Here is a 22,514-nt window from a genome sequence, read left to right as displayed (position 1 = left end):
CTATGAAGACAAGTTAATACACACTAATGAATAACTCTTTTTCAGGTGTGTGTGAAAGGGCCAAATGTATTCTGTGGCTATTTGAAAGACCCAGAAAAAACAGCAGAAGCTCTAGACAAAGATGGCTGGCTTCATACAGGAGATATTGGGAAATGGCTACCAGTAAGTTAACATATACATGTCTGAAACATACTTCTGTAGCTATTAGCAGTTATTTTAAAAAATAAAATAAAAAATACTTGGTATTAAGCATGAATTAGGTGGAAGAAAAGTCCTGTTAGGAGAAGGAAGAATTATGTGTATATATAAATCTGTATGCTTGAGGCTAAAAAGAAAAGGCAGTATAAATTGAGGCTGTCCTTAGTTCAGGTTAGATGGGGGCAGAAATTCAGGTTAGATGGATATGGAGCATGTTTTTTTTCCAACACTAGTTTGACAGTACCCTAGCAGTATTTTACTGTATTGCCAAAATCTAACTTATATCAAACTGTCTTGGATCATGCACAAAACTTAAATTCATATTAAACCAGAACTTATGCAGTAGTGCTTCTGGTCTGTTTTTGAAAGCGTAGAAAAGGGTCCTGAGTAACTTCTGAAGTAGAAATGCAAACTGTTGTTCATATGTTTAATTTTGGTGCATTACATGACTTGCTGTGACACACTTAAGCTGTGTAGACTGATTATCACTTCAAGTGCCTCTTCTGAGTGGGAAATTATTTCTGTCAACAGAATGGTACATTGAAGATCATTGACCGGAAAAAACACATATTTAAACTAGCCCAGGGAGAGTACATAGCACCAGAGAAGATTGAAAATGTGTATCTGAGAAGTGAAGCACTTGCTCAAGTGTTTGTCCATGGAGAGAGCTTGCAGGTAGGCATTCTCTGGGTAATTAAAAAAATGCAAGGAAGAGATGAAAGGTAGAGAAGTCTTTCCTCATTCTTCCCTATCCCTAACCTTGGGTCTGAAGTCTTGACACACTCTGTAGAATCAAAATGGTTTGAGTTGGATGGAGTCTTTAAAGATCATTTAGTCCATTCCCCCTGTCATGGGTTGGGGACATCTCTCACTAGATCAGGTTGTTCAAAGCGCCATCCATCTGGACTTTAAACACTCTCAGGAATGGGGCATATCCATAGCTTCTCTGGGCAACCTGTTCCAAAGCCTGTTTAGTGTTAAACACTGTAGTTCTGAATCCACTTTAATCTCCTCCAGTTACAACATGCTTCTGGATCTGGTTTCAGACCACATAGTAGGGCTGGATTAACTTAATTGATTATTAAGCACGGTAAATAAACTGCTAGCAGCATGCATGGAGACAATGTACCTGCCAAGATGTTCAGGTTTTTGTAAATGTAAATTGAAGAGTATTTCAAGAGATGCTCTTATGAGCAGGCTTATGAACTGCACTCTTGTAAAATCAGCAGCTTTCTGCTGCTTTAAGACAGTAGAATCGGAACTGCCACCCAAAACCAGATACTTGACTAGTAGGAAGCATGTAGGAACTAGTGTGCCTTAGATTTGAAATACAAACAAAACCCTTCAAATTTCATTTCAGGCCTTCTTAATAGCAGTTGTGGTACCTGATCCTGAGACTTTGCGCAAATGGGCCAAGAAAAGGGGATTTGAAGGCTCATATGAAGAGCTCTGCAAAAACAAGGTGAATGATACCTAATTAAACTGTTAGCTGTTCTGCATCAAGTGCATCAACTTTTTCAAGCTAAACTATGTTCTTGTATCCACAGGATGTCAAAAAACACATTCTAGAAGACATGGTGAGAATTGGTAAAGAATCTGGTTTGAAGTCATTTGAACAGGTAAGATGCAAATTACAATTGAACACCTAATTCTTTAAACACCTCAATGATCTTACTATCCAGGAACTGGTTTTAATTTGCATCTGCACTTTTAAAAAGTGATGGGCTTTGTGATACCTAGATGACTTTTGTTAATATCCTTGTGTATTCCAAGGAATGTAGCTTGGCTATTATCTGTTTCTTTTCCAGGTTAAAGACATTATCATGCATACTGAAATGTTTTCTATTGAAAATGGCCTGCTGACACCAACACTGAAGGCGAAGAGACCGGAACTACGAAAATATTTCCAGTCACAGATAGATGAACTCTATGCTAATACCAAAATGTAACTGAGTGGATTGAGGAAAGTGTCACGTCTGTCTACTGTTAGCCTTCATATCTGTAATTTGACTACAGCAAATATAGGGAAGGAAACTGTGCAATCATTAACTTGTACAAAAATGGGTACTTGCCATAGAAACACTGAAGAAATGGAACACTGCCTTACTGTCAAGTCGTGTTGCATACTGTTTTTATGGTGACCTACAATTTCCAAAAAGAGCCTTAACTATAAATGGTAATTATATATAAGTTATTTAAGATTTCATCGGCCAAAAATGGACTCTCCTTAACCAAGGAGCTAAGGTTTTCTTATTGCCAGCATGTTTGCTGTCTGCAGTATATTTTGCAGTTGTCAATTCCAAAGGGGATTTGGCAGGTTTGAAATGCCTCTAAGTATCTTGCATCCTCAGAAGGATTACACTGATCTGTTCAAAAAAAAAACACCCTTACAGTTGTATAGCTGGTATCACATCATGCATTGGTCCTAATATTAATTTGGGCAAGGCATCTGAGTTTCTTCCCTTCTGTCTACAGCCAGTTCTGAGGCTTACTTTTGTAAGGTAGAAGTCAGAACTCCACACAAAGGAGACTGATAATACAGGTTCGGAGTAAGTCTGGACTTGGTGGTTCTGCACTAGCAGTGTAGATGCAGTAAATTTGGCAAATTGTAGCCTGTGCTACATTAATGTAATTCCAGAGTGGTGCCAGTCCTGTAAGAGAACAGACCCTAACTCTGGCAAGAACACTAGAGATCTAGAAACAAAAACCATTCAGGAGGCTAGGCTATGCTGACAGGCAGGTAAACATTGCACCTGTACTAGCCACTTGTTTCCTTGTAATGAACATGTATTTAAAATGCATCTTAAAAAGTGCCAGGTCCCCTGTAAGCAGAATAGCTTCTGCCATAACTTCTGTTTTCTGTGCTTTGTGTATGAGCCACTGAGTATTCTTCACTGAATAGCAAAATAGGTCAGGTAGAATGTTTTTTGCCTGATGCTTTGCAGTAATTGGAAGCATTCAGATATGCCAACAGAACTGTGTTGGCACTGTATAGGTATTTGTTCAGGGATGAGAAGATAATTTCCAGATAAAGTACAAAACAATTTACCTTCTGTTTCAGAAATCAGCAGAATAAGCCTTATTATGGCATAAGTCTCTTGCTATTCTTAACAGAGTTGGTTTTGCATTAGCATTCATTGCTGTTTTTTGAAAACATGGATATATGTAAAATACAAGCACAACAAGGTTTGCACTAAGATTTGTGTGTGATTGTAATGCACTACTCTGTAGCATAATTTCATACATGTGTGCAATTAAGGTACACAAATCCAAGTCAACTGTTAGAGCAGTAGTTTGTTACATTGGAATTCAAATGTTTGCTTAGTGTTGGCTATTTCTATGTTTTATAAAACCAAAACAATTTTCAAAACCAATGAAGGAAACCAAAATAAATATTTCTGCATTTCAACTCAGTGAAGTGTTTGTTTAATCAAGGAAAGATGCTGCTGAGTAGCAAGTACAAGTAGTATATAATATGGTAATTCTGACAAGCTGTAAAACTCCAGTGCAACAATGATCAGGATCAATGCTGCTTGTTGATGCTTTGTTTAGAAGGTAACTTTGCTTTGATCTGATGTTTGTATGCAAGTTTTTGACCAATATCTGTAAGAAAGGGATGCTACTATGTAATAGCATAAAACTTTTTGTTGTCAGTATAGTTTGACAGTGTTCTTTCCCTCAGACATTATGATGGTAAGCTGTAGCTTTATTGATCTTACTGCTTTCGGGTGGTTACTGTTCCTCTGTGTATATTTGTCCCCCCCCACTGTGCATCTGGCCTTGATACGTTATGAAGACTTATCACTATCTCTAGATAGTGACTCAACTATTTTCCTAGCCAGCCTGTTCCAACTTCTTGTCTCCTACTTAGTGCCTACTTAGACCAGCCACAACCTTGCTATAGCATCCCTTAAGGTAATTGTAGAGTATGATGAGAATTGTAGAATGTGATACTTTACTGTACATCTCAATGGAAAAAAAGGCTACAAGATGCTTCAGAGTGGGATCTAAGGCCTGTTCTTGACACATCCTATCAAAAATGTTTTCTGCAGAAGCTGTCTATTGGAACAGCGGAGACATACTGGAGTCTATAACTTGCTCAAAGGACTGTCCGTAAACTTTAGGTAACAAGCAATAGTACGAAGAAGTCACCTTAGCTTATCCTCTTGAATGTGGGGGGGAGTCAGGGCAGACAGCAGTAGGTCTTAGGAAGAATACCCAAACCTGCAGATGAGGAGTTGGGGAATGAAGAGAACCCCTCCCCAACCTTTTGGAAAGTAGAAGGGTTTTGTTCTGACAGATGGCTAAAGCTCCTGCTGACTAATTAGTAAGCTCCCCATGGATTCTGTCTTTGAAGGTATTGCAGCCCATTACTACTGGTCACTTTAAGTACCACCCCTTAGGGGCACAGGAGCAGGCAATTCCAAAACGTGAGAAGTCAAGCAAGCAGGGCACAAGGCTAGCTTGGCTTAGCAATGATCTTCTAGAGCTTAACTGGAAAAAGTGTGTAGACAGTGGAAGTGAGGTCAGGTAACTTGTGAGGACTACAAAGATGTTGTCTGCAATTGTAGGGAGAACTTAGGTGGTCAAAGTTCAATTGGAGTTGAAGCTGGCCAGTGCTGTGGGGGGACAAAGAAAAAACTTTTTAGAAATGTAAACAGCAAAGGAGGACCAGAGAGAACATTAATCCATTATTTGATGAGGATGTAGACAAAGCAGAGACATTTTAATGCCTTTTACGCCTCTGTCTAGAACACCACTGATGGGCCCTGGGATCTCCTGAGCTGGAGGACTGCAACTACAGGAATAATAAACATCCAGACAGCTCTGAACCTGTGTGGGATTTGCTGCTCTACCTCGATAGGCCCTGATGGGATTCATCCCAGGGCGCTCAGGGAGCTGGCTGATGGCATTATGATCCTTCTCTTAATTATTTTTTGACAGCTGTAGGAATCTGGAGAGGTCCTAGTCCACTGGAAGCTGCTAAATGTTGTTTCAATGTTCAAGAAGGGTAAGAAAGGCCCATGTAATTACAGTCAGTCTCCATGTCTGCTAAAATTATTCTGAGAGTTACTGAAAAACAGCTAAAAGACAAAGACACTCTAGTTCTTGGTCACAGCCAATGAGGATTTTCTAGGGGAAAGTCCTGTTTAACGAACATAATTTCCTTTTATGACAATATTGCCCACCTAGCTGGTCAAGGGAAGCCAGTAGATGTACTATTTTCAGTTTTCAGAAAAAATTGATACAGAAGCTTCTGATACAATTTCTCACGGTATCCTTCTGGACAAAATGTCCTGCATACAGCTAGATAAATGTGTAATATAAGGGGTGAACAAGTGGCTGATGGGTCAGGCTCAAAGGGATATAGCGAACAGGGTTATATGGGGCTGGTGGCTAGTCACCATAGTCACTAGTTTGGTTCTGCAGCGTTCCACTTGAGGGACAGTTCAAGTCAATGTTTTCATAAATGATGTGGATGCAGGACTCAAATGTATCCTAAGTGAGTTTGCAAATAACATGAAGAGGAGCTGCTGACTGTCTTGAGGGTGGAGAGGACTTGCAGAGAGATCTTGACAAATGAAGAGGGCAGGGCAATCACCAAATGGTGACTGAAGTTTAGTATGAAGTTTAATGAGCAAATGCAAGCTTCTGTACCTGGGACAGAGCAATCCTGGATACCCATGCTGACTGGGGGATGAAAGGCTTGAGAGTGGAAAGGGATCTGGGGGTTTTGGTCAACAGCAGGTTGCGTAAGAGTTGTCAGTGTGCCCTGGCAGCCAGGAGGGCAAGGGGTGCACCAGGCACAGTACCGTGGTCAAGGGAAAGGACTGTCCTGCTCCGGTCTGTGCTGGTGCGACCTCACCTTGAGCACTGTGTGCACCACGGGGCAACAAGGATGGTGGTGAAGGCTCTAGAGAGCAAGATGTGTGAGGAGCAGCTGAGGTCCCTGGGTTTGTTCAGAGCAGAGCAGGCTGAGGGGAGGCCTCATGGCGGCCTGCAGCTCCCTCACGAGGGGAGCGGAGGGGCAGGCGCTGAGCTCTGCTCTCTGGGGACAGCGACAGGACCCGAGGGAACGGCATGGAGCTGGGACAGGGGAGGGTCAGGCTGGGGGTTAGGGAAAGGTTCTGCACCCAGAGGTGGACGGGCACTGGGACAGGCTTCCCAGGGAAGCAGTCATGACACTGAGCCTGATGCAGTTCAAGTGTTTGGACAATGCTCTCAGACACACGATCTAATTTTTGGGTGGTTTTGTGTGGGGCCAGGAGTTGGACTCGATGATCCTTGTGGGTCCCTTCCAACTCAGGATATCCTGCAGTTCTTACTGAGTAAATTGTAACTGCATGGCAGAGATCAGGAATTACAAGTTTTAAACCTGAATACTACTTTCTTAGCATGTTATTATAGCAAGCAGTATTGTTGTATGTTTGGAATTGATTTTGTGCAAACTGTGGCTAGCTTTTCACCTCAGATTTCAGGCTGCCTTTGTAGAAATGATCTAATTCGCTCACTTTTCTAGATAGGAAATCGGAGCCAAGCGATGCCTGGCCCCATAAGTGTGTCTATACAGTCACGGTTTCTGAAGCTGCTCCACATGCAACGAGACCCATGCAAACAGATCCATCGGGTCCTGCAAAGGGGTGGGAGAGCAGGCATCCTACACAGGCGCGGCATACTAATAAATCTTGGGGCCGTGCCGAAAGGAGCGTCTCCTCCTCGGTAATCTCTCAGAATAGAAACCGGTGCGCCGGCAGTGGCGGACCGACCCTCCCCGAGGCGGGCCGAGCCGTGCCGTGCCGTGCCGGGCCTGTCAGGGCGCTGCAGCCGCCCTCCCCTTCCCCTTCTTCCCCTTCCGGAGGCGGCGCGGCCCGGCCCGGCCCTCGGCCCCGCGCCGCTTTGAATCGCGGCGGGAAGGCGGCGGCGGCCGTTGGAGGACGTGAGGCGAGGCTGGGGCGGGACGGGGCGGCGGGGAGCGGCCGCGTGGGGAGGTTTAACGGGGGGACATCTGCCGGAGGCTGCCCTCCGGGCAAGGGACAGCGGCAGCGAAACAAATCTAAGGGTGTATGTGGTGTCATGCTTTGGTTAATAGCTGTATCTCCTTCCTGTGCTGATCTCATGACGTGACCTGTGCTGCTCGGACAAGAAGTTGCGTGTAAACTGTGGAGTTAACAAATGTTTTTTTCTCTCTGTCCCAAGTATCAAGACGAGGAAAGCAGATCTGTATTCAGGACTATTCTGGGAGGCGGACAGCCTTATCTTCAGTTGCATATTTAGGCGACTACGCTTCATAGTAAATGTCCTCTAAGAAAAAGATGAAGAAAAATCATCCCAGAGATGAATTCAAGGTAAATTTATCCATTATGAGCTTAACTGAAACAAGTTATTCATTGTTTTACCATACTTTTATGTCATCGATTGTGGAGGCTGATGAGTGTATGTTAACACGGGACTTTGCTTGCGCAGATGTTGGGAGCTTTGCTCTGGGACCACAAATTAGCACGGGCTGTGCAGGTTTAGTACAGGTTGTGAAGTTGTTTGTTGTTTGTTTGTTTGTTTTTCTTTGGGAGCAGTATATTGTCAGGCAAAATGAACCACTGACTTTCAAATAGGCAAAAATTTGAAAACAACTTAGTAAAGATAAAGAGAACAGCTTAAAGAGGAAATAGCTGATGTGTTCAGTAGCGTAAAACCCGTGAGGTGCTGCTCAGTGCCAGTAAGTTTAAAAGCTTGGGAAGTCAACGTTTTCTTCTAATTCCTTCTCAATGTACGCCCAAATTAGTGAGGAAACTTACTCCCATATTTACAGTGTGAGTAGCCCACTTAAAAATATTTGCTAAAGTAATGCCATTCTCCCCTACCTTCCTGTTGTCCAGAAGTGTCCATGAAATGCTTGGCCTGCATGTTCCATCTTCTATACAGAGTTACACTTTGAAAAGTGAAAACGAAAATCATTAAATTGGACAAAGACAGAATCTCACGTAATTGCAGAGATGACTGCATTTTAATGCCTGAAAAGGAAAAGGCCACAGATCACAGAAACTGGATACTGATATCCAGTTGTTCTAAGATCTCTAGGCATATACACTTGGCTTTGTAAAATAAGGCAAATTTCTTGCTACAGTATAGTATAAAATAGCTGTGTATGCTAATTTCATACCATCACTTTTCAGAGAAAATAAAACATAGCTTGAGGAAAAAAGTGCATGCTTCAAATACTTTATCTCAGATACAGCTTAGCAGTCACTACAGGTTAAACGTACTTCTAGACAGAAGTTCTTGAAATTCATTGTCATATTCAGTCTGCGATATGCTAAGAAGTTTGGATGAGCTAGCTATTCATTTCATACCCTTCCAGGATGACAAAAGCAGCTCCCGTCCTCGTTGGAAATTACTTCCACCCGAGGAACCAGATGTCTCAAGGATATTGAAGGTGGCTGAAGCAAATCAGCTTGAGGAGCTTGACGATTCATTTGGTTAGTATTAACTTAAACGTATGATTTTAATGAACTAACCACATGTAAACGCTGAGATGTTTTGTCTCGAGGAAAAGGTACTGTTCCTGTGCCAGCAGAAATTATGGGCAGGAGAGAGAGCAGAGAGGGTTTTTTTTGTTTGTTGTTTTTTTGAGGGGGAGATGTTATGTTCTGTCATTTAGGAAGTAAATAGAATAATGTAGTAATATATGCCAAGTAAAATTTGATGGAAAAATACTGGCTATTCAAGTTTTATAGCGTGAATAGTAGAATTTCTTACAATATGGCATTGCAGTTGTGTAAGAATTTACATTTAAAAGGGGAGGTTCAATTTCTTAAGTTATTCTTTGTTAAATTACACAAATCATGAAGTGAAATTGTTGAAGAGAATATACATGGCAGCAAGCTTAGAAGTTCACAGTGATCTTGTTCTGCCATTTTCAAACGTAACTTAAGTCCACCACTAAATCATTTCCCTAAGCTCCACATCCCCATGTTTCTTAAATTCCTCCAGGGATAGCAACTCCACCACCTCCCCGGGCAGCCTGTTCCAAAGTCTAACCACCCTTTCTGTGAAGAAATTCTTCCTGATATCTGATCTAAACCTCCCCTGTGCAAGCTGAGGCCATTGCCTCGTATCCTATCATTTGTCACACTTGATGCCCTCCTCGCTGCAGCCGCCTCCTTTCAGGTACTTGTAGAGCATGATGAGGTCTCCCCTCGGCCTCCTTTTCTCCAGATTAAACAGCCCCAGTTCCTTCAGTTGCTCCTCACGTCTTGTTTTCTAGTTCTTACCAGTAGCAGGTAGGTGAGGATAGAAACTATGATGCTTTGACTATTTGAAGATTAGAAAAATGTGTATAATACTTTTAACAAGACTTCCTTTGTATAATTAAGCAGGCCACAAAAATTTTAACTGAATGCTGAATGGCAGGCAATGTTAATACACCCATGCTCTTTGCCCCAACAAATGGGAACAGTTTTCATACAGCTTATTTTCTGTTATTCACAGATCACCCTTTGCACAGTACTGCTGTGGATGCTTATGGAGAGGAACATTCAGAAAGCGAATCACTTAGTCACGTTTCAGCTCCACAAAGGAAAAAGGCAGAAAGGTCTGGTGAAAAAATAATTGCCAGCGTTTATTTATTTATTTATTTTAGATTACATGGGGAAAATGTTTTGTTTGTCGGGTTTCCCTAACTGCTTATTAAACAGGTACCTGAAATCTCCCAAATGAGAAACCAAGAGTAAGTAAAATCTGGGAATGTAAAAAACAAGAAATGGGAGAATGAACTGGAGTCTGTCTTGTGTAAGTAGTACATTGATTTAAGTAGTTACTATAGTTACTGTATCTTTTTTTTTTTTTCTTTTTGATGAAAGGATGGCTTTGTGAGGTGTTCATTAGTCCTCTAAATCCTGGTGTCTTTAAAGTTTAAAATGGGGAAAATTAAGACAATAATAGTACTTCTATGAGGTTGTGTATTTCTTCGTGTTTTTTGTTTGTTTCACTCAGCCCTCTAGCCCCCAAAGGAATATTTCTCCATTCCTGCTAACATATACCAAATAATAATTTTGTGTCTATTTTTAAAAATTTCTCCCTCATAAAACATGTCTGTCTCACTAGACTTCTGAATTGTTGCAAGGTTTGCTGTTGATGGATAAAGCTTCTATTCCCTTTATGTATCACTTGAAATTTTTTATGTAGTTATATAGGGGAAACTGAAAGAGACAGCAGTGCAACATGTTCCCCAAACCCTAAGATTTTGTTGTTTGTATATGGAAGATCATTTTTCTCTGTATGTAGTTGATTTACATGTGGATTTTTTTTTCCTAGTGAACAAATGCACTTTAAAATGTCTGAAGGTGATGTTCGCAAGTCCAACTCAGCTGATTCTACAGATGAGCCCCTTAAGGAGAATCTGGTACAGAGAGCATTGCATGAGTGTGTCAGTCAATTCATTTTTACCTTGATGCCATGCCTGCATTGGATAACAGTGGGGGAGGAGGACCTTTCATTTGCTTTTTAGTACTTAACTGTATCCCAGATAATTAGTCCTCTTGTGAGATGACCAAGTGTTAAGTGAAATGCTTAAACCTACGCGGCCATTTCAATGCAGAATGTAATGGCTGGGGTCCTGTAGTCCATTTTAATTGCTCATTTGAGAATACATATATATTCTTCTTTTAAATGAGTATATTTACATCTGAAATACATGTTATTAAAGAATGCCGTACTAGTTGGTATATAAATCCCTTGTTCAGTATTGAAGTAAGAGCATATTTACAAGAGAATTTATTTTTTCATTGATAAAATTAATTTTGAAAATACATTGGAATTAGACAAAAACAATTGATATTGAATGAGTGTTTTTCCATGCTTAGGCTGTAATTAGTGTAAAATGATTTTGGCCAGCTTAGCTTTTGGGTCTACTGAGTAAGAGTAACTGCTTTGAGAAAGTAGGCCTGTGATAGAAGAAGCAATGGAGTAGTTTGTCTAAAAGCTTTTTACCTACTGAAATTCATTGGAATTGTTGAAATTTGTGTTGTAAAACTCAGGACATAATGATAGTCTTTTATCAGTGAACTGCACGTATGCAGCACTGTTGTTGAATGCTTTCTGTGACATGACAGAAATTCTAAGCAGAGAAGGAACTGGGACAGATGTAGGTGAAAAGGGAGGTAAGGAGGAGCTGTAGGTCAGAGAACTGTTGGTATTGGTGCCTATGCTGAAGTGAGGGGCCTTAGGCTCCTTAAGATGTTCCTTAAAATGACCAGTGTCTGATGTGTCACTTAGTGCAGGCAAGCAGCTGCTGGCCCTGCGCAGTGTAATCGCTGTGCTGCGATTCTCATGAAACAGACCTGGTAAATGGTACTTAGTGATGTTGCAGTCATGGAATGCAGTCAGTGCTTTCCTGCATTCTACCTGATTGCTGTCTCTCATAATTTTAAATGAGTGCACCTAAGTTATTTTCAAAGTTAATCTGCTTTTTATATCACAGAAGGCTCCAAATACTGCTCAAGCCCAGTTGGAAAAGAAGCAGCAACCTTCAGAGAAGAGCACACCAGGCTCTTCTGGTAAAGTAGACCTTTCAAAACTCTTGTGTAGTTTTGTATCATTGAAGATTAATTTTTTTCCTTAACTTGGCAGTCTCTAACTTCTGATATGTAGCAGCATAGTGCTTTGGGAGGTTGCAGTTTTAATTTGGGTCTATTAGCAATGGATAAATTGAGGGGCTGGTGTGCCACACAGTTCTGATCCTTGTGGGTTGCATCCCTGGACTTGCCTATTGCTCACTGGAGCGTAGGTATGTGTCACCCTTTGCAGGCAGCCTGGCTTCCTTTGGGGGGAAGCTCGGACCCATGGGTGTGGATCCATATTCCAGTATGTCCCTTGGTTTTGGTGCCTGGAGCACCAGACTGTGGGACACAGCTTGGAGTAACCCTGATTTACAGCAGAGACACGACTATTATTGTAAAGACCTTTGAGACAGGGAGTTTCAAGACTGTGGCAATTTTTTTGGTATGCAAAGAAACTGTTTCTCATGTGTCATCTTGCTTCCTTCAAATTGTACCCCATTACATTCAGGTACTAGATTTACATTTGGGGGCGTGTGACGTTTTTGTGGAATTTGTTAATTCTTTAAACTTTGCAATAATATTATATTTGTATATAGCCTTTTATTTTTAAGCATATATGATATTAATGCAAAACTTATACAAATACGATATAACAATTCATGTTTCTTTGAGTAATGCAGGTTGCCCAAACTCAGGCAGATAGTTTTTACAGCTCAAACAGCTAGGTCACTGGGTAGTTTATCAGTTAGAGTAATGATGTTCTGGACTTCTTCAAAATGATGAAGAATAAGAAAGAAGATGTGTGTCAATGCTCATTCAAATTTTAAAGTGTACCCAAATAAATATATTATAGTTGCTCAGCCTAAAACTTGAAATAATGGATATTTCTGGTTTTCCAAGTTTCGTATTAAAATATTCATAACTCTCAGATAACGGTAATTTTAATGTGGGCATAATAACTTCTGTTTCAGAGCATGTAACTGAACAGTGTAATGCTTATCTTTATTCTGTTGTTTCAGTTAATAGCCCGTGTTCTGTAGAGGTTTGGTGTACCAAAGGTCTGAAAAGGTCTTCCAGAGATATTACAGAACTGGATGTTATTCTGGCTGAATTTGAAAAGATAACAGCAAATTACAGGTAAATATTCTACTTTCCTTTGGCTGAATGTTCAGAGTCTTATAAACAAATTACATACTTTTTTTTGCAAATAGACTTTCCCTTAGGTAATGCAGTATTGCTTAGTTACATTCTGATGTTGTTTTAATGATTGTTAGGCTTCTGTGATACAAATAATATTTGTGTGTGATCTTAAGGAAGTGGTCTCCAGGAATTTGATATTTTTCCAAACAGAACAGCAACACAGCTGATGTTTTCCAATGTAGAACTTAGGTTATTGTTAGAATATGAAAGATCCACAGTTACTTGTGCTGATAGCTATTTAACATTGGGTTTTATTTGTATTCAAAAAAAATGTTTTTGGCTATGATTTCCCCTTTACTAAATCAAGTGGGTTGTGTTTTATCCCCCTGCCTTCTCCAGACAAAGCATAGAACCAGAAATTTGCAGAAAAGCTGTCAATGGCTTCTGTTCTGCTTTCAAGGACCAAATCACTGATCTTGTAAGTATACAGTAAAAAAATATATGTATATATATGTATATATATATGTATATATATATATATATATATATACACACACACACACATATATATATATACACACACATATATATATTTGTGGTAATGAATTTAGAGCTGTGCATTACGTTGTATATCATGTAGTAAAACTGGAGAGCTGTATAACTTGAAGAAGCAAACAGTTATGGAAGACGTTGTTTTAAGAGCTCCTGGACTGGATTTTTCACAGGTTAATTTAATTTCCATACAGTGTCTCAGCTACTCTGGTGTGTAGTAGCCTGACTAAAGCCTCTAACATAGGTTATGGAAAATAATCCTTTTTAGTTAACAGTGTGAACCCAACTGTCAAAAAAAAAATATTAGCTTGGAAGACTCAGAATTCTTGCTAATTACAACTCGTAAAATAAGCTCAGACTCTGTTGTGATAAGTAAAATGGACAAATCTTAAAACTATAGTTCTAAGTGATTCATTAGAATAAGCAAGTTTTAAAATGATGAAATGTATACATTTATATACAGTTATGGAAAAATTGGGATAGGTAGTATTACAGTAATTGGTACCAGCAGTATTACATGGGCTAACTGGAGCAAGATGACTAACTTTGTGTAGCAGTCTTCCTCTGGTATGAGGAGAGGGGAGAGAATTGATACACAGCTGATACACTTGCAATATTCCTTTGAGCAGCTGTTTTATTAAATAACTTTTTAGGTTATTACCAAGTATTTTTCCCAAATTAATTCTGGCAACCATATTTTTAGGAGAATAGAGGTGAAATCCAGATCCATCATCAATCTGTAACAATTCTTTTCCTCCACAGATAACGGAAGTCCAGGAATTAAAGAACGTGAAGAAAAAGAATGCTAAGGTAAATACATATCTGAAAGACAGGCTGTCACTGAGATGTACAGCATACAGATGTATGCTTACATACTTCTTTCAAGAAGTTGACTGAAAGAAATAAAATAATTGACAAAAAGAAGTGCACTGTGCTACAGAATCAACTGCACAAATAGTGGATAGGGCACCACCAGAGGATGGGGTTCAAACTGCATACATTTACTGGTGTACTGGGGTAAAAAGAATGAACACACATTAGAATGTGTAAGTATTTATGCATGAGAATTAGACTCTTGTTTTATTTTTTTGAGCAAGCACTGGTGGGGCCCTTGGGGAACCAATTAAATAATGGAAGCTCACCTTCAAGGAACACAGATGAATATAGAATTCAGAAGAGAACAGCAAAGATCTGTGAGGATAGAATTAGATTGTTTAGTTTAAAGGAGAGTAGTCTTAAGGGAGATGCATTCCCTAAAGACATGTAGATCGTTGTTCAGATGAGGCAGTTCCTCTGTTCATTCAGGCTTGAAATGCAGCAAGAGAAATAAAGACTGTTGGAGAAACTAGTAGGGGAGCAGAAAACATTGGAGTGGTTTCCTCAGGAGAGAGGTGAGGCCCCATAGCAGAGATTTAAGAGCAGGTTAGGCCCTATCTTCCAGAGGCATACTTTAGGTACACTTGATCTCTCTTGTGAGAAGCATCTGGAGAGCTTTCTGCCTTCAAACCTGGTAATTGGAAGCATGAAAGAGCAACTGGGCCAAACACATAAGATTGAAATTTGTTCTGTTTCTTGATATTGCTTTATTTTTAATTATTAAACAATTTAACCTACCTAGCAACCACATACAGTGCACACACCTCCTTTTCAGCAACCTTTTTGATGACTAAATAGCTTTTAGCAATTGAAGTCAATGGAAAGTTTATTCTGTCAGGCGGCAATTAATATGCTAAAGATGAAAAGTCCTAAAAATCTTGTTGAGATGCTATTTTGTAAAATGAAAATTTTAATATGCTTCTAGCATTGGCAGCCACTTAGCTGCCCTTTTTTGGTATCTTATACATTTGTTTAAACTTAGGTTTATAGTTACTAAATTTAAATCTTTTGTGAGACATAAAATAAAGAAGGATATAGTTATACTTAATTCCATAGTTATGGCAGTCATACTGAACATACATTTGTATTTGTCTGTATTCTTAAACAAAGAAACCTGCTGGAGTTTAGCATATTTGAGTTCAAATCCTCGCAACTCCCTTTCTACACTTGTAAAGCCAGTGTTCCTCAGGAGACATTTTGGATGGGGATGAGAGTTTAGCACTGTAAAGCTATTTAAGGTCTGGTATCTTCTACGCCTTGAACTAGAAATATGAAACCTCAAAGAAGAAAACAGTCAGTGACACTTGAGTTGTTTGCCTATGAAGTTATTGAAACAGGTTCAAAGACTTTCTTCACTATTTGTTCCAGGTAGTGGCAGACATCAAAAAGAAAAGGCAGCGACTGATGCAAGTCAGAGAAGAGCTAATTGGGTATGTTTCTAATAATATACAATATGTTTTTGTGCAATAATAGCCTGAAAAACTGAAAAAAGCAAGTATTTCATAAGAATCAAAGGAAAAAAAAATGTTACTTCAGAGTTATTTTGATGGAACTAATTCTGTTCTGTATTGCTTTCTGTTCTTACAAAAGCTCAGGATAACCTCTCCTTTCTGTGTTACAGTTGCCTAGAGTATTTCTTCAAAGTTCTCTTACGTAATTCTGGTCACCAGGACAGTATTTCAGACAGTATGTTCATAAGAAAAACACTGTTATAATTGGAATTGCAAAGGTAATGAATCAAAACTTACAGAGGCAGTACAGAGCTTGTTTTTGAGGGTAGGAGAATTTTTCATCTCATTTTAGCATGGATGCCTCTAAATACATGGGTTGCTGCTGTCTCACAGAGCTACGCGGTTATGCTTCTACAACATGGCAGTAATCTTAAGAGCCATTTAGATATAAAACAGAGAAACCTGAAAAATTATTTTCTTTAGAAAAATCATTACACTTCCCCAAATCCAGTTAGTTAGGAGGATAAAATTTATACTGAAGCTGAATGTAACATGCATGCCAAGTCTGTAGGGACCTGCATAGACATGGATACACAAAGGCAGATTAAAAGCCCTTTCTCTGTGGTCACGTGAGTCTTTTTATCTTTGCAGTACTGTGGACAAACTTCTCTGAAAGAAATAAAGGCATCCCTCAGCCTGGGTTTAACCCCCTCACAGACTGAAAGCTGTCTTCACATTTCTTGTGTTTTAATCATTTGATCATTTTATAAAAGGTTGTTTGTTTGTTATTTCAGAAGCTTAAATGAAAATGGCAGTTTGTGTTCTGTTAGATTGAGCCCCTCAGCTTGTTTAGACAGAGGAGTATTATCTAGTTTGTGGATCCTGAGTGTGCTTCAGTATAAGCACCAAACGCCTCAGCCTGCAGGCTGGTGTCTGCAGAAGCACACAGCATAGTTACGGAGCTTCACTGGTTTTTGGGTTTAAGTGCTTAAGAAAGATTGGCTATACTGTCAGACTTGGGAAAGGTTTTTTATTTTATTTTATCCCCCCCCCCCTTTTTTTTCAGATTTTGACCAGTGGTCTAGTTTAAATAATATACTACTTTTTTTCTATTGAAACAGTATGTTCTACTAACCTATGCTTCATATTTCTGACCTACCTTTCCTTAAGTCGTCTTCAGAGGAAATACATTCACAGTCAGTCATGAAATAAATATTCTGATATAGACATCAAAGCATTGATCTTTTTCAGAGCTGAATCACAACTGGTAAAACTACAAAGAGAATATGCTGAGGTACAGGAGAGGAAATCTTCCTTGACACAAGCAGTTCAATTCCTCACTGATTTGAAGGAGCTACAGCAGGACTACTTGGATTACAGAGAAGAAAACCCAAGAGAAAAAGTGGTAGTGAGTACACTTTTTTGCGTGCATTTCTGAACTGTTTTGGATCAGCAGCCCCCCTTTTTTTTCTGGACTGACAGGTATTTCTGTTAATGTTTAGCCTACATTCAATTGCAGTGTTTTGTTAGCTGTTTTTATGGAACCAACCTGAGAATCACTATTGTAACTGCAGTCCAGAGTCCCACTCTTTTTTTTCTCATGTTAGAAACAGGTATTTTGGAGAAATTCTGATATCTGATTCTGCCTATGTCAGGAATTCAAAGGACATAAATGTAACTTTTGTCCTCAGGTCTAGCTTTTTTTAATAGAAACTGAAGAAAGATTAATAGTGAGAAACAAGTAATCAACTTCAATCAACTTGTTTAAAGATTATCTAAACTTGTCTGTTCTTCACTTCTGCAAGAGGCATTGCACAATTTCAGGCAGAGGAATAGTAAACAAATCACATATGTATCTGTATTTATGTTTCCCCAAGATTAAAAATGTTGCTCTGTAACTTTATTTCCTTAACAACAACAGTATGGAACTTCCAGCCTACCTGCTCTGCTGATGGAATCACGGAGAATTCTAGGAGCAGAAAGACACTTTCAGAATATTAATAGGAAACTGGAGGATGCTCTGGACGTACAAAGACGAAAGGTATCAGAGAAAGATTAAGTGCTTTTTAATAGACTTTTTGACAATAAGTGATCACTATTATAATGGACTGTTTTGAGTTTGTTTAATCATTGTTGTCTTCAGTATTTATGAAGTCAGTGACTTCATCATAGATTCTATCTTGTCAAATAGTTTGTATAAGAGCTTACTTAGTGTCAATGAAATGAATGAAATACCAATTCCAGTTAAGGTAGTAAACTTCCTATGGTCTGTCAAAGATGATTTTTAATCTTGGGTTATTTAAGTAATGTGATCTTGAACACAATATATACTTTACAAAGAGAACACATGAACTAGTGATAAACACTTTTTTATTAAATTTGTATTTGAAATAAATAATTTCATCCCATTTCTGGAAGTGAATAAATGTATTATTTGTCATATCAGTAAAAGCTGGACAAACAGCTAACAAAATAGAAACCACACAGCAGTAAGTCTTAGAAGTGCTAAACTCCTTGAAGCAGCCTTCATGAAAAAATGTTCAGGCCAGTATTCTCTAGCCGTAGTGTAACCTTCTTCATGCCTGTTTAAGGTTATCCAGTTGCAAGGATGCTTTTAGTTCTTTGTCAGTTCTTTAACAGCTCTCAAAGAGGGCTTTTGAGCCACAGCACAGTATCTTTCACAGAAGGCATGTGATACACATGTTGTATTAGAGCAAGCTTTGTTGCTACTAGTTTGTTTGCCAGCCAAGTTTCTGATTAGCTGTCATCTTTGTTGCAAATGTCTTGTGACCTTAAAGTTTCCAAAAGAACTTCATCAGGAATGTCTTCCATGCCGTAATCCAGACTGTCATTTGCAGCTTCTGCTAGCTCCACATCTTCAGTAGCTTCTACCAAACAGGCGTCATCGCTTGCATTGTCCCACTCAGTGTCTGTTAACTGGAAGTCTTGAGACATGCTTTCTTCAAGAGATACCGAGCTTTTTGATAAATCTGCAGGGTTAGACTGGGGTTTTGCTTTTTCTTCCGTGTTCCCACATTGATCTGTTACCATATAATCTTCTTCCTTTTAGAAACATATTATTTATTACACACTAAAATGTTTTCCATATTTCTAAGTGAAACTAGTGCTGAACTCCTGCAATTGTCACATACAATGAATACTATAGAAAGCTGGTTAACACGACTTTCCACTGTGTTAATTTATAGCCACATTACCCATGGAAGCCTGTTTCAATAGGAAAAGGAACTTATTGTTTTTCCAGCAAACTAAAAATAGCCTATTGTACACAGATTTTTAAAGTAATACAAGGTTAAAACTTAATTTAGTGTCTATCTAAAGATAGTGTAATGACTTGAAAATGCATTTAAAATCACACTTGCTATGAAATAATGCTAATAGCTATTGATGTTTTGCTTAAGTACAGCTTAATGTGCCATTCTAGAGTATGAAATTTTAAAAGTGCAGTTGCAGCAGTGCCAACTCTTAATACCCACTGAGTGGAAAAACTTAGGAACAGTGCTTAGAATCTAGGTCAGCATCAGGTCAGTTCAAATATTCTGCCCCTGTGGGTAAACGTAACTGCTTTTATACACTGAAATTCAATTAAGTGAACTTCAAATGTGAGGGTCACTGACTTAAAATTGACTTTGACTGAGAGTATTTTGACTGACACAAGTGTCCCAGGAACACTTATATTTTAGCTGACCCCGTATGAAGTCGAATGTGCACAGCAAAGGTTTACTTGGGTCGTTTTTTCATGCTATGCCTATTGTGGGCTTGCAGATTTTACACTGGGAACTGCTGGTCCAGAGTAAGACGGAATAAAATCTTTAGTCCCAGGTGGAGTTAGGCTATTCTAGTAATCTAGCTTTCTCTGGGCTGCCAGTTTTTTTTTTTGTGTGTGTGTTAGATCTGCTGCTGGAGAACTTACAAATGAATATATGGCGATACCACAACAGCAGAGCTGCTGTGCGGAGCTACTCTATGATAGTGTAATTACTGTATGAAGCTCAACAAACTACCTGAGGTAGCAGGGATTTTCAGTGACTTCTAGAGAAGGTTTTGCTTTTCGCATGTTGATAAGACAAAAGCACATACCTCTTTGAAGAGAGAAGGCAGACATATCCCAGGTGGTAATGGAAAGCCTAAATCAAAGAGAAGGTGTTTAATTAAAGTTAAGATTCCAAAAAGTATTAAGGATAATTGCTTTGAAAACAAGATACATACTTTGTGATTTGAAGTTTTTTTCCCTGCAGACTGGATCGTGGCACTTTTGATACCAGACTTCCTTCTTTAGGTCTACCAGAATCCTAAAAATGAAATAAGTTTGGGTTTAGTAGCAGTATGTAAAGAAAATAAATATATACAATGTGAAACTCTGATGCTAAATGAAGAGATTTTGTTTGTCCCCAAACTATGGATATTGTTTCACACTGGCATACTTAATACATACTTGTTTCATACATAGTCTGTCATTTTTCCAATAAGCTTCAGGCTTATCTATGAAGTCAAGACCTTGTATCACAATAAATTTGGGAAAAAAAGGATAAAATAGCACTGCACACCCAGAGTAAGATAGCAGTAATTGTAACAGATGATTATTCTATCCATAAGATTTTTTCAGTGTTTTTATAGAATTACAATTGAGCAGGAAAATAAAAAAAGCTGTTTTAAACTGAACTTAGAATGAATACTGAACAGTTAACGAACATACATTATGTTGTTACTTTTGTGGGCTCTTCCAATATTTTCACACCACCGGTAACCAGAAATATCATACACAAGTATTTCCTCCAGAGAGAAATAACTCCATTGCCGTATCCCTGGAAAAAAATATTTTTTTGTTTAAAAACTACTGCTGCAGACTATTTGTTTGTAAATAGTAACGCGGTTTTTACCTCCTTGCACTCCATCTTTATTAACCAAAGAACGAACAAAATAATCGATTTCTGGATATGGTGAAACCTGATAACCTTCCATGGACTCTGTCAAAACAAAAGCCGCACATTCATCCTGGTTTTGTAATTTTAGTAACATAATTCTTGCATGCTGTTACACGATATATAGGCCATAGATACCATTCACACCAGGTCCTTAAATCAAAGCTGGGACCAGGAGGGGACATTCAAGCACTGTGGAGCACCCATCAGGACATCCCTGTGCTGCCTCCTTCAGAAATGTAGCAGGAGAAAGGCCCTCATACACGCTATCAGGTGTGTAAGTCACAGCACATCTAAATTAAACATACTTCCCCCCCATATGGCAGAGAAAAGGCTTGCTCTATCACTTCTATCACCTCTATCACTTCTGGTGGTTTTACTGTTTAAAAAAGCAGATGTTCTTCTCTCTTCTGAAAAGCTAGATGACAGAACTCTTGTGTCACCCTCAGAGCTGAAAAACAGGGAAGGCAAAGGAAGATGTGTGATTCTTACAGCACAGTACAGTATGGCATAACAACATCTACCACAGCATGCTACGACAACAGAGTAGCTGAGGAGAGCAGCCTCCAGAGAAGCCCTTCTCGCCTCATCCACGCTGTGATCCAGTAGCCAGTAGGTATGCTGCTACCTCACAGCCCTGCAGTGCTTTCTCACAGTTTCCTCTGACTGCGCAGCAGAGGGCAGGATTTCCTCCTGCAAACAAGCAAAACTTTCCTGGCAAAAATCCCAGGAACGAGCCATTTAAAGACTCCTGCTCCACACTCTTACAGTATTTGCTCTAGATGCAATATTTAAACAAATACACCCTTTGAAAGGTTTCAACCTCTTTTTCTTCTTTTTTTTTTCTCCTGTCTGCAATGAACTGTTTTTTCTTTCCATGCTGCTATCTGCAAGCCAGCTGATTACAGAAGGCCTAAATTCGATGCAGCAGAATTTCTCACCCATATTTACATCAGACTCAGCTGATACCTGTGATATGAATATGCTACATTATGCATGCTATCAGGCTACTAGCACCAGTTCAGGAAAATGAACATTTTACAAAACCTGAAGTCACTAAAAATCAGTTTGAATAAAAATATTATACAGAGATTTGTACTATTTTAACCTTTCTGCTGCAATGATTACTAATTACAGTAATTACATCTTAAGCCACAAGTCAGTACAAGGAAAAATATATATATAGATAAGAAAACCGAGGTTATTTTATGAGACCATCACCAACCTGAGGAGGTATCTGTAACGTATGGGAAATCTGGTGCACAAGGAAAAGTACAAAAATCCTTTTTACTTTTTAACAGACTTTGGATGTTTAAAGGTAGGTTAAAGAAGAAAATTGAGTCCCAAGATTTTTTTGTTTTTTTTCCTCCAAAACCAAAATAATTCTGCTGGTAACTCCTAAGTTACACTGTAACAATGTTCCTGGAATACCTCCTCATTGATAGCAGTTATTCGCAACTGCTGGGGGAGAAAAATCGCTGAAATACGTATTTAAAAATATTTAAAACTCTGCTGGAACTAAATCATTACCTAATATTGCAGACCAAAGAGGACAGAAAATATGCTTCTTCCAAGGACACATTCTCTTCACAAGCAGGGACAAACTTATTATCCTCTGCTATTGTCAGAATCACGTTTTTTCCTGCTTTTGATGATTTATACATCCGTAAATTTCTGTTCTTTGTATAAACTCCTACAGGAAAACAAATATTTCACAACATAACTGTACCGGCTAGGATTTAAGATACTTAGTGTCTGTAAATTAAACTATTTTTCTTAGACCCAACTAAGGTCCTCAGGAA

General features: G+C 39.0%; 3 protein-coding genes across 6 annotated transcripts in view; 2 read left to right on the top strand and 1 right to left on the bottom strand.

Annotated features, from left to right (window-relative positions):
* ACSL1 (acyl-CoA synthetase long chain family member 1) overlaps positions 1-3,611 on the top strand; it is a 37,874-nt gene extending 34,263 nt beyond the window's left edge. For both annotated transcript variants that reach the window (XM_035323825.1, XM_035323826.1), the window contains exons 17-21: positions 46-162; positions 730-873; positions 1,559-1,660; positions 1,746-1,817; positions 2,007-3,611. In XM_035323825.1, the coding sequence (XP_035179716.1) occupies positions 46-162; positions 730-873; positions 1,559-1,660; positions 1,746-1,817; positions 2,007-2,147 (576 nt within the window). In that variant the 3' untranslated portion in view covers positions 2,148-3,611. The remainder of the gene's footprint in view (positions 1-45; positions 163-729; positions 874-1,558; positions 1,661-1,745; positions 1,818-2,006) is intronic.
* Positions 3,612-7,434: 3,823 nt separating this feature from the next.
* On the top strand, positions 7,435-18,170 carry CENPU (centromere protein U). The gene is made up of 12 exons (XM_035323832.1): positions 7,435-7,544; positions 8,555-8,672; positions 9,685-9,787; positions 10,507-10,597; positions 11,675-11,750; positions 12,773-12,890; positions 13,293-13,371; positions 14,208-14,255; positions 15,690-15,751; positions 17,024-17,180; positions 17,694-17,842; positions 18,052-18,170. Exons 1-11 carry the CDS (start codon positions 7,494-7,496, stop codon positions 17,829-17,831), a joined length of 1,041 nt encoding a protein of 346 aa, XP_035179723.1. The 5' UTR covers positions 7,435-7,493; the 3' UTR covers positions 17,832-17,842; positions 18,052-18,170.
* PRIMPOL (primase and DNA directed polymerase) overlaps positions 18,121-22,514 on the bottom strand; it is a 16,122-nt gene continuing 11,728 nt past the window's right edge. For all 3 annotated transcript variants that reach the window (XM_035323827.1, XM_035323829.1, XM_035323828.1), the window contains exons 7-13: positions 22,243-22,405; positions 21,069-21,163; positions 20,671-20,757; positions 20,487-20,595; positions 20,000-20,082; positions 19,871-19,917; positions 18,121-18,835 (exon numbers count right to left, since the gene is read on the bottom strand). In XM_035323827.1, the coding sequence (XP_035179718.1) occupies positions 18,530-18,835; positions 19,871-19,917; positions 20,000-20,082; positions 20,487-20,595; positions 20,671-20,757; positions 21,069-21,163; positions 22,243-22,405 (890 nt within the window). In that variant the 3' untranslated portion in view covers positions 18,121-18,529. The remainder of the gene's footprint in view (positions 18,836-19,870; positions 19,918-19,999; positions 20,083-20,486; positions 20,596-20,670; positions 20,758-21,068; positions 21,164-22,242; positions 22,406-22,514) is intronic.

This window comes from Oxyura jamaicensis, chromosome 4 (genome assembly GCF_011077185.1).
Source record: "Oxyura jamaicensis isolate SHBP4307 breed ruddy duck chromosome 4, BPBGC_Ojam_1.0, whole genome shotgun sequence".
Classification (NCBI taxonomy): Eukaryota; Metazoa; Chordata; class Aves; order Anseriformes; family Anatidae; genus Oxyura; species Oxyura jamaicensis.
The sequence above is the reverse complement of the archived record's forward strand: the minus strand, read 5'-3'. Positions and strand labels throughout refer to the sequence as shown.

Excerpts from the sequence above, each read along its gene's own strand:
- CENPU (XM_035323832.1), top strand. The coding sequence starts at position 7,494 with ATGTCCTCTAAGAAAAAGATGAAGAAAAATCATCCCAGAGATGAATTC. Across the intron at positions 9,788-10,506 it reads CAAAGGAAAAAGGCAGAAAG|TAGTGAACAAATGCACTTTA; the intron begins GTCTGGTGAAAA and ends ATTTTTTTTTCC. Across the intron at positions 14,256-15,689 it reads TGAAGAAAAAGAATGCTAAG|GTAGTGGCAGACATCAAAAA; the intron begins GTAAATACATAT and ends TATTTGTTCCAG.